At 37.7% G+C, this 14,934-nt stretch overlaps 1 protein-coding gene across 14 annotated transcripts in view; it reads right to left on the bottom strand.

Moving 5' to 3' along the window:
- The window catches only part of MLLT6 (MLLT6, PHD finger containing), a 180,112-nt gene that overhangs the window by 128,802 nt on the left and 36,376 nt on the right, over positions 1 to 14,934 (bottom strand). For 4 of the 14 annotated variants that reach the window (XM_087892102.1, XM_034415649.3, XM_087892106.1 and 1 more), the window contains exon 1: positions 38 to 534. The exons of 2 other annotated variants lie outside the window; for them this stretch is intronic. In XM_087892102.1, coding sequence (XP_087748228.1) covers positions 38 to 146 — 109 coding nt within the window. In that variant the 5' untranslated portion in view covers positions 147 to 534. Of the gene's footprint in view, positions 1 to 37; positions 684 to 14,934 lie in introns of those variants that run through there. 8 more of the 14 variants (XR_015733804.1, XM_034415651.3, XM_034415648.3 and 5 more) reach the window with 3 other exon arrangements.

The following is a 14,934-nucleotide window of genomic DNA, read 5'->3' as shown; positions in this document are numbered from 1 at the left end:
TATCCGCGGGGAGGAAAGGCTAGGTGGGGGGTCTTACCTTGATGCACCGCCACGTTACAGCCATGCCCATCACAGTAGACCAGGGGGTTTTCTGCCCAGCCGCGTTCATCAGAACAGACGCAGCAACCGCCCACCATCTCCTTCATTCTTCCATAAGTTTCTTTTTTGCTGATTTCCCACCCCACCACCCCCTTGTTGTGTTACTGCTGGCAAGGCTGTTTCCAAGCACGCATTTACTCCTCGTCCTTTTCTTCCTCTTCTTGATCTCGGGCCTTCTCTCCTCCCCCGACCCGCCTTGATATGTAAAAGATATGCCCCCACACAATCCGCTATGACGGGGAAGAAGGCAGAAGGCTCGGACGCCTCCCCCCCGGACGAAAATGCCACATTGTTATTTGCAAAGGAGAGCTTGGCGGCATCTCTGGCGCTGAGCTCGGGCAGACGCGGTGGCTGGTCCCCAGGCACACCGACACACTCACCGACACCCGACGCTCACGCGCGCACACACGCACACAACGTCGCCCGGGCTGCTTGCAGCCGACCGCGCAGCAATTATGGCTCTGAAGTCTTAGGTTCGGGGGCAGCCGGGGAGCGCTGGAGTGTAGATGTTGCGGGACCTTTATTCGGCTTTATTGCATTTGCATTTGCACCCCGCGACCCGCTTTTCTGCGACCATGCTGAAGGAGGAGGGGAGGAGGTGGGGGGGGGTTGCTATTTGTTTCTTTTTCCGGCTTCCTCAAGGCAGAGAGAGGGGAGACGGAGTTAGCATCTAAAGTACGAGAACACTTTCCCCCCCCATTTCTCATTCTTTCTCTCTTTTCCGTTTCCCCTCTCTTGTTTATTGTCCAATATGGGGCAATGGAGCGAGGAAAAAAAAGAAGAAAAGAGAGAGAGAGAGAGAAAGGAGGAGGAATATTACAGTCGCTTAAAAACCTATTATCTAACGATTGACAGATAAAAACGTCATCAGCGCCACCTTTTGGCCAAAGCAGCGAATAAACAAATCTTTACGGGGGAGGGGGAAAGGAAAGAGCGCGTGTGGGCTTCAAAATCTGCCTAGTTTATATCATTCAGTTATAATTTATTGTGGCAACCCATAGGGTACAACATCTACGTTTATTCAGTGTGCAATAAAAGAGCAATTTAAAATTATATAACATCTGGATGTTATATAATTTTTTTTTGAACATCCATTCAAAAAAAGAAAGAAAGAAAGAAAGAAACATGTATAAATGTATAAAATATCCCAAACCAGACAAAATCTGAGGTAGCTGTGTTGAATCACAAGGAATAATCAAGGAAATTAGAGATACACTTCACTAGCACTAATCAAAATGTCAAAGAAACTTTGTTATAAGTAAATACCTTGCTGAATTCTCACTTTCATTTTGGCTTATATACTGACTGAAAATTTGGGAAACCAAATCAGGCCAATATATTGAGGCAGGCATTGGACGGCAGCTGGACAGTTGCTTCGAAATGAAATTATGTGAGAGAAAAATGGGAGGAGAATGTTAATTCAATCATGTCCTGGATGTGGATTCCTCTTAAGCATCTGTTTGCAGTAGAATCAAAGTGATGAGTTTTTGTGAAGAAAGGTAAGAGGTGACATGACAGCAGTTTGTAAATTTTGCATGGTGAAAAGAGACAGATTCTTTTTCCATTTCTTACAACACTAGAATTCAGGTTGCTGGTAAAACTAAGGAAAGATTAAGAATTGGTAAAAGGAAGTATTTATTGATGCAACATAAGGTTAAATGAGTTTGCCAACATCAGATTTCATTGTGTCACCCATTTAAGAAATGGTTTTAAGAAAGGACTAATCAAATTTATGAGGGATGGAGTTATTGGTCACTTTTATGGATCTTTCACTTCTGATAAACGAAAATACTATCCATTGGATTTGCAGGTAACTGTACTGTACTGCTATGAAACTCACTGCCTCCACTGCAGATTCTTAAGCTTGCCTAGTGTTCTGGCTTACTGTTGAAATAGTGCTGTTCTGATTATACATGTGTAGCATATGATAAGCAAAATGATTGGTTGATTACTCCTTTTACTGTTCCTCTAAGCTTGTCACCAATAATCACAGTCCTGCATTAGAAACAGAGCAAGTCTGACTGTAAATTGTGTGCATCATCGTTATGCTTCTTCTCATGCTGTTCCTCTTACACCTTGTTCTGAATTGAATTTTTAAAAAATGATTGGCATCACAACGACAGTGAGTCACAGGCAGCACTTTATTTAGAATTTGGCAACAAATGCCATCTTCCCAGATACCTCACATTTTGTTCAAAAAGCAATTGGGAGGTGTGGGGTTATTGTCATATTGTCTCACTATTATGTTATGCTATCTTGCCCTGAAACAACAAGGACATAGGGTCAAAGTACTTATTGTGCTATCAGTTGAACTATAGCACAATTTTGACTTGCTCTGAACCATTTTAATTTACTAGCTACTGATTTGTTCCATCACTCTGTAGTGCAGTGGTCACCAAATTTTGGGTGCTGGGAACTGGTTCTGTGGAGAGAGTTTTTTCAGCGGACCAGAGGGGGCATGATTTTGTGTGCAGGCAGCATGTCACGGATGGGGTTTTGCTTGTTGTGCAACCTAGTTGCTGGCATGCTACTGGCTGTCCACGGACCGGGGGTTGGGGACCCCTGCTGTAGTGGATGTGAAATGGCACATGTATGCTTTTGCACGCAATTACACAAAGGTGGACAGAGAAGCAGAAAGAAAATCCCTGTGCTGTGCTAAAAAATATAGCTCTATTGCTCTTGTGCAGATTCAAAGGAAATCAGCAAATATCTTCTATGCTTTGTCAGGCATTCTGTCAGAAGTGGAGTCAGATGATTAGAGAATAGAATAGAAGAGAAGAGAAGAGAAGAGAAGAGAAGAGAAGAGAAGAGAAGAGAAGAGAAGAGAAGAGAGAATTTTTATTGGCCAAGTGTGATTGGACACACAAGGAACTTGTCTTGGTGCATATGCTCTCAGTGTACATAAAAGAAAAATACATTCATCAAGAATCATATGATACAACATTTAATGATAGTCATAGGGTACAAATAAGCAATCAGGAAACAATTTCAATATAAATTGTAGGGATCCAAGCAACAAAGTTACAGTTATACAGTATAAGTGGAAGGAGATGGGTGGTGGGAATGATGAGAAGATTAATAGTAGTGCAGACTTAGTAAATAGTTTGGTAGTGTTGAAGGAATTATTTGTTTAGCAGAATGATGGGGGAAAAACTGTTCTTGTGTCTAGTTGTTCTGATGTGCAGTGCTCTATCACATGGTTTTGAGGGTAGGAGTTGAAACAGTTTATGTCCAGGATGTGAGGGGTCTGTAAATATTTTCATAGTCCTCTTTTTGACTCGTGCAGTATACAGGTCTGCACTCAATGGAAGGCAGGTTGGTAGCAATTGTTTTTTGTGCAGTTCTAATTATCCTCTGAAGTCTGTATCTATCTTGTTGGGTTGCAGAGAAGCGTTTATTGGCAGGTTCAGCTGATAGTCACATCTTTGGTCCTTGGTCAATTTCAGCTGCTGTTATTCTAGCATTGCCTTGTCAAAGAACTGGGCACATCTCATTGAGAAGGCAACGTGAGAAATACAGCAGCTGAAGTTGACCAAGGACCAAAGATGTGACTATGAGCTGAAACTGCCAATAAACGCTTCTCTAATCATCTGATGCCACATCTGACATAATGCCTGACAAAGCATAGAAGATATTTCATAGCTTTTGCCTGCTGTTGGATGCTGTCAGTTTAATGGGAGAAATACTACTTTTAGCAATGGTACACCTAGAGACAGGTCATGAGAATGAAGTGAAGACACAGCAGATAATAGCAGGAAAAAAAGTCATGTTTGTGTCAGGGTTAGGAACAAGTGAAGAAAGGCCCTATTAGTTTTGGTATCTTCTGACAAACTCTTCTGTTCCATGGACTTACCACTATTCGTGCGGGAATGAACCCCTGCATGAAGGAACAAACCATATTTGGAGGTTAAACATGAGACCTTAAAGAAGCCTTTCTGGATCTGTTTGAAGCTCCATTTTTAAAGACTGCTACATTGGGAGTAATCACTTTCAAAGAGAATAGAGTGGAGTGGAGGAGAAAGAGATGGAGACACACAAGCTTTCTTTCTTTTGTTCAAAGTATAATATAACTTTTCTCTGCAAAGATACCCCTTTGGGTGTTGCCCTAGAAGCTTCTTTTAGAAAAGAAATACTGGTGAGGCCAGACTGGTTGACTCATAGTCAAGTATTATCTTTCAATTATGGTGACCCTATCCTCAAATATAAAGAGGAATTGGAACCAATATTTTGCATATTTATAATTTAAAGATTTAGATTAGCTTTAAAAAGTTATGGATTTGATTTTGTGAAAAATGAATTGGAAATCCTTTTGTGTAGTAGTGATGAACATATTATTGCTAAGGTTTATAAATTCTTATTGAAATTGAACTTGGAGAATGAGTATGTAAAGCATTGTTTGTATGTGGACCGAGAATGTTGCATATAATATGCTTAAACAATGGGAAAACATGGATTAAAATTCATATTAAATTATAATTTAAAAGAAAATTTTATGATGATGTACTGTTGGTATCCAACCTGAGAGAAATTGTCAAGAATGTATAAAGGTACCATCAAAATGAATGTTAGAAATGTAAATATATAGAAGGAACTTATTACCATTTATGATAGACATGTGACAAAGCAAAGATATATTGGAATAGGATTCACATCTTAATACGGAAGATTCTTAAAGTAAATATAAAGATAAAACCAGAGACCTTTTTTTTTAGGCTTAATAGATAAAGAACTTGAAAAAAGATATGGAACCTTAATGTTACATATGCTGACAGAAGCAACAATACTTTATGCACAAAAATGGAAGGATACATTGATTCCCACTATGGACAAGTGCCTGCAAAAGTTGATGGAATTAGCAGCGATGGCTAAATTGACTGCTTTGATTAAAGAAAACACAATTAATTTGTTTCTACTTGGAAACCACTTTTGGACTTTGTGCTTGAGGTAGAAAAAAAAATTGATTTTGGATTTTGCTGATTAGATAGGTTTGCTATTATATTTTCCCATTATCCTCATTTTTCTTTATATTTCTGTATTTTATATTTTGATAAATAAAAACATTTGAACAAAGTATAATATAACTTAATTTATTTCATGTGGCTGCTTAGTATATCTTTGACAGGTGTAGCACTCAAGTTAATCAGGAAGTCTTTTGCTACCTTTTTTCCACCTTCTTAATTAGTTTTAAATGTTGCTATAAATCTGTATCTGTAGATACCTCTGAAGATACCTCTATATCTTCGCACCTGCTATATTTTCAATTTATTTCATGTATCTGATAACAAAAGCCTTTGTTTCCATGAATCAATGCGAGGGCTTGAGATAACACAGTGCAGGAGGTATAAGGGATAGACCTAGTAAGATCCAAATCTCCAATTAGCCATAAAGCTCATAGGGTATTTCCTTTCCTCTCTTGAATCATAAAGTTTTGATGAAGATAAGATGAATTGTGTAAGCCATTTCATTTTCTTGGAAAAAAGGAAATATCTAACTATAATGATAAATGAATAGATAATGCACCTTGATATTATTAGATAATTTTAGATTTGGAGTTAATAGTCATAAAGGGACTGAGCTAATATTTTTAGATGAGTGTTTTAAATTATGTTGGTTCATTCCTGGTACATTTAGTGGCCTCATTTTTTCTTCATTCTGCTAAGTAGAGCTCTTTAATTTTTTAATATAAAATCTGGTTTTGACTTCTGTATGTATGTGTGTGCATGCGCGCGTGCACATATGTGCTTTCAAGTCAGTGTTGACTCGTGATGATTGCCAAAAAGTGATTTGCCATTACCTGCTTCCTAGGGTTGAGAGAGTGTGACTGGTCATTTATTTGGTTTTATGCCTAAGGTTGGACTAGAACTCATGTTCTCCTAGGTTCTGACCTGAGGAGGCCTTAACCTGAGGCTTTAACCATTACTCCAAACTAGCTTTCTGTTTTGACCTTACTTTATATTGAATTTACTGTTTTTACATTTACTTGCATGCTTCACACTTGTCATGTCTTATTCATCAACAGCTTACAATTCAAAAGGTTTGCCATCAATCAGTCCAGTTACAAAGAAATACTTAACTTTTTAGCAACCTTTTAAGATATTTGACAGTGGAATGAATGTATGCAACTCCTCCTCCTTATGTTGCCATGGAAGGAAAAGCTTAGTTTATCACTTATGAATTCCATTGTATTGCATTTGTTTAGAGAGTCTCTACACTTTTGTCCAGATATTCTGTTCTATATGGCAGCTTCTGAGTAGTTACAAAGAGACTATTTTTGGTGATGCCACTCTAGTTATGCAAAGGCATTTCAGAAAAGCTCATCTTTTTGAATGTGAACATTGTACAATTTTATTCACCTAGCTCCTTATTGTTTTGATTTCTGAGCTGCTAACAGCTTAGTCATCTGTTGAAGGAAACTTTTAATGATGCATTATATTATTTGTGATTTTCAATTATGAATTTTCACATTTGTAACACTGTATTTGTTATATGCTACAGTTGATGTATCTGATTACTTTTAATTGTAAACTGCCTCAGGTGTTTATTATTTATTTATTTAGGTGTTACCAGAGTAGCGGTCTTATAAGTCTATTACATTATGATGAGATGTCATCTTGTTATGGTGGCAGGACATAAGTCTTCAATAAAGCTAAGGGTTATGCTGGTAGGATCTCACAAGCCAGACAAGCTTTAAATGAGACAATGAACTAAGGACATCATAATTGTCATTATTATCAACATCATTACAGGCATCAAAAATCATCTACCTAATTATGGTACATATTCAATGAGTTTACATTTCTGATTTACAAATATCTCAAACCTCACATTTGCATGCTTTAGTGGAGACTGCTCCTGTTCAAAACTTTCAAAATTACTGAATTTTGATATAAGAAAGCCTTTTGGTATACTGGTTAAGGTACCAGGCTAGAAACTGGGACACCTTGCGTTAAGCACAAAGCCAGCTGTGTGACCATGGGCCAATAACATCTTCTCAGCCCTAGCAAGGAGGCACTCCTGAAAATACTTGTCAGGAAAACTTCAGGGATTGGTCCAGTCAGTCGCCAAGAATCAATACCTGTGCCATGAGGCACAAAAAACAAACAAACAAACAATAAAAACAACAACAACAGAATACGACTCTTACTGGAAATGAGAAAGAGGAGGGAAATCTAAGTTACACCCATAGATGTTTGAAACAAGCCACAATAATATCATTGTTCATATCATTTGTTTCATGATATCACGATGCTGGGGGCATTACTTGCCTCTCCCTAAAAATGCCCATTGGACTTTTAATGATGAATAGCCATGATGAATCTATTCCATCAAAAACTGCTGTGCCTAGATAAGAAAATTCTGCATGCAATACTTTAACTGTGTACATTAGCTCAATTCACACAAAGCTAAGTAAAAGTGCTATCAACTGACCAATTCTCAGGCCTGTGATGGAAGAAATGATTGAATGTCCAATAATTATATTTTTTCTTCTATGGCACTATAGGCATGTTCCTACAATTGTGATAAGATTTTGCCATGTACCAGCAGTACTTTTATTAAGATTTAAACAACACACGCATTGCAGATTATTACTTTTCTAATATGCATAACATGTACATATACACATTCACGCTTCCCCTGGTCTTTTTAAAACTCTTCCTGCTTTTCTATTAGAAAAAAGGGCTTTTCCAAATGGTCCAATAATCACAAGTTTAGGATCTTTTGTGCTGCACCTGTCCAAGCATTACATCAAGGGACAAGAAGGCAGAAATTCCCTGCTGGGATTCTGTCTCCTCTACTGCATTTCTTTGAAAGTCACACAGGCAGATGATATATAGGCTGATGCCCACTACATTGCTGAAAATATGCTTGGCTTTACTGCATGTTAGGAAGGAAGAGGTTTTAATGTTTTTGTCAACATTTAGTGACAAAGTTTTAAAACATAAAAAAATATTCATTTTTTAATAAAACTGTTCTTAAGTTTTAACTTTAAAAACACAGGACTAAAGCTTTATTCAGCTCTTGGACAAAAGAAGAAAAAAAGCAGGATTCCGAAGATCAGCTTTCCATCTGGCTGCACAAAAAGATACTTGGACTTGAACTGCGAGTTTGCCTTTTGAGGGATTAAATTCCAATTTACATAATTCATCCCCCCCTCTTCTGGCGAGAGAAGGGCATACAAAAAGAGAAAGTATGGAGGCAGGGAAGAAAAGGGCAACTGGGAAAAAATATATTATTACATTTGGAATTTTGAATGAACTGAGCATGGACACTGTATTATAATCCTAAAATTATATGGTATAAGAGACACCACCAGTAATCTGCCATTTTAAAAAATGATCTGTACCCATTATTCAGATAGAAAGTATTGTTTTCCCCCTTGTGCATAAATTTCTTCTATACTATTTGACACTATTAATGTGATTTGTACACTGCCTTAAATGTGTGCAGTGAGGTGTGTTTATAAATTGATTTAAATATATAGATATTACTATAGTTCAAGGGCCATTTTCATTGTGTTTGACAACCAGGCAAGTGTGTATTTGTTTTCACCTGGACATTTATTTATTTATTAGATTTGGATCCTGCCTTTATTACCTGATTAATAACTCAAAATAATCTAACTTTGATGACACTGGGAGTATAGAGACATAGTTCAGTGTTGCACTTTCGTCCCTAGTATCTTAGGTGAAAACAAGAGTAGCAATATTCTCCCTAGGCCAAAATATCCTGAAGTCCCTGAATCTGGCAACTCTAAATTTAAGCCTTCCCTTCAGAATAAATCAGTTTGGGGTCTTTTATTGACAACTGCCATTAAGAGCACTGTTGCTACTAACATCATGTTTGTGGAGTGCCCCGGGTAGAGCTGTGACTTCTGTAGCTATCTATCCCAGATGGACAGGAGGTTGAGGAGGAAACAATGACAGATACTCACTACGAATCATTTCGAAGGGTTAGGAGTGGGTAAAAGAGAAGAAGGAAGCTGAATTCTATGTTGCTATCTATTTGTGATGAAAGTGCAATGTGGATACTAATTCAACATATTGTGTAACTTAAAGTCTTCATATATGTTTCAGGAATGACAATAGAATAGGGATTTCTAGAATTGATACAGCAGAACACAGAGTAGTGTTATCTTGGGTCAAGAGAAGTGCCATATTTCATTAAACATCCTTGCATGCTGTAACTAATTTCCCTGTAGTAGCCAGAAGAAAATTTCCAAAATGTATAGATTATCGGGATCTTTCTTCAATCAACTTAAAGTTACAAACATGTCATTTGGTATAGTGTAAAAGTGTAAAATTGCCCATATATCAATTTTCGCTCATATAGAACCTCATTTTCAGAATTTCATACTCAATTATTCACTCATAAAAATATCGACCAGATTTCATCTGTGAAATAATTCTGTCTAGTAAATTAAGTCTCTAATCTAGAATCTGGCATGCCATGAATGCATTAAATCTATTCCTGATAAAGTTAACAGTAGTTTGCTAAGGCCATTCTGGTTGTTTTCCCCATTAAAGGAATCACGTACCTGCCAACATATCTTTACATGCATGTAATAATGTAAAGCTCTTATAGTAGATGTAACTCAGTCTAGATTTCTAACAGTGCTATTGTGGGTATCTTCTCCTATTTCAATTCAACAATTCACTCAAAAACTGGAGTGATTCCACTGGATTCAAAGGTCTCCATACATCAGCTAGTTTAGAAAGCCAATTTGGTGTTTTAGTTAAGGTATCAGGCTAGAAACCAAGAGACATGAGTTCTAATCTTGCTGTAGGCAGAAAGCCAGCTGGAAGATTTTGGGCCAGTCACTGTCTCCAGTCCTAGGAAGCAGGCAGTGGTAAACCATTTCCAAATACTTGCCAAGGAAAACACATATCCAGGCAGTCGCCAGGAATCAACCCTGACTCAAAGGCATTAAAACAAAGCAAACAAACAACTCCCCCACACCTCCTGGTTTAAGCTTTAATTTTTCAGTAATTCTCTGCTTAGTAATAATTTTTCTCTTCCTAGAAAACTAGTAGAAGGTTCCTATGTCAATGCAATTTCATGTTAAACTCTGCAGACCAAAGAGTCATTAAGAGCTCGTGCTACGGTCTGACAATCGATGTTCAATATAGCTCTTTAGGTAGATCAGATTGACCTTGGTAAATTACACTGGAAGGATAATTCTTCACATCATCAACATTACCTATTTGGATTCTCCATCCAATATATTGTAGAACTTTCTTTGCCACACTTTAATCTCTTGCTGTCCATGATATTGGAAGGAAGGTATAACGGTAACTCTTTTCAGAATGAACTTGCCTTTGTGATTTTGAGGAATCTGAAATTCTAGCCCATATGTTTTTCAATGTCCTTTTTATAGTAGCCCATGTCCATACCTTCATAATTCCAGGTCTTGTTAGAAGTTTCACCTGTTCCAAGAATGATTTTATATGATTGGAACTTAAACATTTCTAGAAGCATGACAAAATTTCTTAAACTGTCGTTGCTTTATTCTAGAAAGTGCTGTTTTTACTTCAGGATTTTAAAATAAGTTTAAAAATTGTGTTTTGGGTTGTTTTATGCATTTTTGTTACACGTGGTTAATTACAGATTGTAATAAAGTTATGCTGACAGCCATAGCGGCCTTTAAAGGTTGGGTTACAATCCCTATGAGCCAATGGAAATCAGTTATTCAGGAAAGTACTAACTACACAACGTTCAGAGATGCCCAGTTCCATATTCTTCCGCATTAGGGAGGGAAGAATGAACATCTCCAAAATTTCAGTTCATTTTAATTTTTTAACTTTTTAATTTAAAGAGTAATACATTTGTGGGCCTTATGTTGTTAGTCTTTTTGTTCATTTTTGTTTTAATTAACACCTTAAATGTTCATATGGCAAGGTCAACCAATACAGCATGCTAAATTCTTACATCTCCACAAAGGAAAAATTAAATCATTCTTCAAAAGAAAGAAAGTGGAGTCAAAAGTTTTTATTTCTTTTCTGATCAAAATTGGAATTCAATCACATACAATATATGATAGAGTTACCAGGTTGCAACAACCTAGATGACCACCAGACATCAGTAAGCAGATTCAGAAAATTTTAGTAGATCTAATGTAAAGTAAAAACAAATACTACATTTAGGACAGATGAACCTGAACATCCATTCTTGTCATCTTTAAACATCTGTTTTAAAAGACAAATGTGTGTTTAATTCAGTTCAACTACACTGAAATGGTGATGCTTGACTTCACTCACTATGTTAATTGCTTAAATATTTAGTTTGTTACCAAATGATCAAGCAGTAAATCAATTCAGTGTTAAGTCTCTTACAGATCTGAAGAAAAGTCTCATTTTAAAGATGTTGAAGAAGAGGAAGACTTTGTAGTCTACTCATGTATGAGATAGCAACCAACAGTCTATCCTTTCAACACGTTGCAGAAATCTGGGTAACAATTATGCTGAGAACCTCTAAATGTCTTTCATTGAGTTCCATGAAGTCTCAAATACAAATCTGAACATGTGGAGACCTGTTGGGCTATAAATATTATTCAAGCTGTGGTGCTGGAAAACATGAGATTTGTACATGGAAAAGGATATGAGATGGAAAAAAAAATCTGGATGTTTAATCTTTCCCTCCTTACCCATCAATCTTAATGGCTCATTAAATAGTCTTATGACTATAAAACAGTACTAATAATAATTTGGTGTATGTTTGAAATCATGGATTTATAAACAATAAATCAAATCAGCAATGTCCTTAAAAATAGGTAATACACTACAAATAGCAATGGTTTCCTGTTCTACAAACTTCTAACGCTTTTCAAGAGGAAACTGTCATGGTGTATTGCAAACCGTCATATTTATAAGAATGTCTCTGACCCTACATATGACACTGACAGTGAATGCTTTGTTTAGAAGTATGTTCACCTGTTAGGAGGACATATGTGAGATGAACATGATAGAAAATGGGATGGTGGTGGAGGTGGGCAGAGGCAGAGCCATTTTGGAAACACATTGTGTTTGGGAAAGTTGAAATTTTATGACTGGTCACACAAGTCACAGAAATCCTTTTGTAACTAACCTAGTTCCAGAAATTGATAGATGATTATAATATAAGCTCCATAAGGTGTCTTGAACACTGTGCTACAACTTTTCTCAAAAATCCAACAATGCTCATGGAGGAACAGGCTATCAATATTTAGATACCTTGATAGTTGATTTTTTTTTACTATCCCTAGAATCACAGGCAGCACACTTTAAATACCAACTGCTGGGGAGTTGTAGAAAAGAGCTATTGTTCTCCTGTTCACGCTTGTGAGATTTCTGTATGTATCTGACTAGCTATTATATGACACAGAACACTGGACTAAATGAAATTTTGGCCTGGTCTAGCAGGGGCCTTCTTATATTTTTAGCGTTATTCCATTTTAGTTTAGTATTATCTGTTAACTGTGATTAGCTGTTTGGGATTTAATTAGTATCCAGATAAGTCTGGATCACTTCTGTGACATTCGAACTTTTCTATATCTTCTCAGAAAGATGTTAAATTTGACAGGACTTCCTAACACTTTTTGTATATTTTCTTAAGAATGGAAAGTAAATGAGTGCAAAAGATTGCTTTGAAAGCCTTTAACTCTGATTCATTTACAGTACAATGGTACTTTTTCAAAAGATACTCAGTTATGGTTCTTACTGTTGAAAAGAACACCAAGGTATTTCATTTTGACCAAATAATAAATTATTAGGCATATTATACATAACTATTTAGTATGTAAATAAATAAAAAGACGTGACCTAAGGTAAGGATAAAACTGCTTCAAATTAAGCTTGAATCCTGGTGATTAAAGGTAAAGGTTCCTCTCGCACATATGTGTTAGTCGTTCCCAACTCTAGGGGGCGGTGCTCATCTCCGTTTCAAAGCCGAAGAGCCAGCGCTGTCTGAAGAAGTCTCCATGGTCATGTGGCCGCCATGACTAAATGCCGAAGGTGCACGGAGCGCTGTTACCTTCCCACCAAAGTTGTCCCTCTTTTTCTACTTGCATTTTTTACATGCTTTCGAACTACTAGGTTGGCAGAAGCTGGGACAAGTAATGGGAGCTCACCCTGTTACGCAGCACTAGGGATTCGAACCGCTGAACTGCCGACCTTTCGATTGACAAGCTCAGCGTCCTAGCCACTGAGCCACTGCATCCCCTTTGGTGGTTATATGGACATAATCATGCAATTTGTTTGAAACCAGTAGAGAACTTATTTGTGTTACCTTCCTCAATAATGTTTTTCAACTTTCCAGTCTTGAGAATAGCCCTGGTTTTTCCTGATAATCTTCATCCCAAAACTAACCATGAACCACAATGATTACTAGATTTCCAAATATGGAGTCAGCTGATTGATCAGCAAGGTTCACATCAGGGGTTCCTCCCGGTTCTGCCGAGCCGGTAGCGGTGATGATATGATATCACCAAACCAGTTCTGGCCCCCCTGCCCCCCGCCCCTCACCCCTCCCACACCCCGCGTTATTCTTACCTTTTTATTTGGCCCCACCCCCAATCTATTGCTGCCTCCTGAGTCCCAGCTGATGGCTAGAGGGAAAAAAAACTGTTTAAACTCTTGCCGCGGGCCTTCAAAGGGCCGCCCTACAGCTGATCAGTGTTAAAAGAAAACAAATGAGTAGACCAGTGCCTGCAAAAATACATGAGTAGATCAGTGCCTGCAAAAATACATGAATAGACCAGTGCCTGCAAAAATAAATGGGTAGATCAGTATAGCCTGGTAGACAGTACCTCTGCTAAATCCTAAATAATAGTCACATGACCATCAAGCCACACCCACAAAATAAGCCATGCCCACAAAATAAGCCACACCCACAGAACTGGTAGTAAAAAAATTTAGAACCCACCCCTGGTTCGTGTGTGTGTGTGTGTGTGTGTGTGTGTGTGTGTGTGTGTATTGAAATTGGTAAGAAACCATCACAATGCAAGCTCCAAACTTTTGGCAGACATACAAAAGAGGTGGAGGATGGGGCCTGCATTCTTATGTTCTCGCTGCTTCTTCAGAGTCATTTGCTCCAGATCCCATTACCTTTCATCCTCCTTGTCCATTCACTTGCAGTCTTATTTGCCTTCTTCTGGAGCTTCAAAACATCTGGGCCGGGCCTGCCCTGGCACTAGACTAGACCCTGCATTGCCTCGTACTCTAGAGTCTTACTTTTACATCAAACTCAAAAGTTAATTAAAATATGAGTCAGTGATTACAATTTTATTTGGTGACTCATGTTTATCCAACCTGCTGCATGTGACTAATAGTCTGCCTTGCTATTTGTTTGCATGTGGTTAGTTTGTATATGTGTGTATATGTGTGATAAGTAAAAGCAAGAGAGGAAATAACATTCTAGTTAATGCTTTTTTCCTTTTACAAAAAAAAAAAGATGTGTGGGATGAGATGGGATAGGGTGGGGTGGGGTGATAAAACTCTACAAGCCAGTGACTGAACCAGAGCATGCAATTTTTTTTTTCCTGAGGCAAAGAAAAACCACCCTCGCTCTTCAGCTCCTTTTCATTTCTTAGAATCTATGCAACCTCTAAAAGTTTTCACTGACAAATTGAAACAGGAAAAGATTGATGGTTTGAAGGTGGGATAGTAGAGTATATTTGCATCTCTCTTTGTGCATACGCAACACTCAGAGAGATTCATCCTAAAGCCTCAGAAAGAACATTTTGCCTACTTGTGTGGTTTTGCAGAATGGGGGATGGGGAAATAAAGAGCGGATGTGGCAAAGTGTTCAGGTGGTTATGAGCTGCTTATTGAAGACTGATTAATGGAACATCAGCAAGGAGCT

This window comes from Pantherophis guttatus, chromosome 4, assembly GCF_059756535.1.
Source record: "Pantherophis guttatus breed Tessera chromosome 4, ASM5975653v1, whole genome shotgun sequence".
In the NCBI taxonomy this organism is placed as follows: Eukaryota; Metazoa; Chordata; class Lepidosauria; order Squamata; family Colubridae; genus Pantherophis; species Pantherophis guttatus.
The sequence above is the reverse complement of the archived record's forward strand: the minus strand, read 5'-3'. Positions and strand labels throughout refer to the sequence as shown.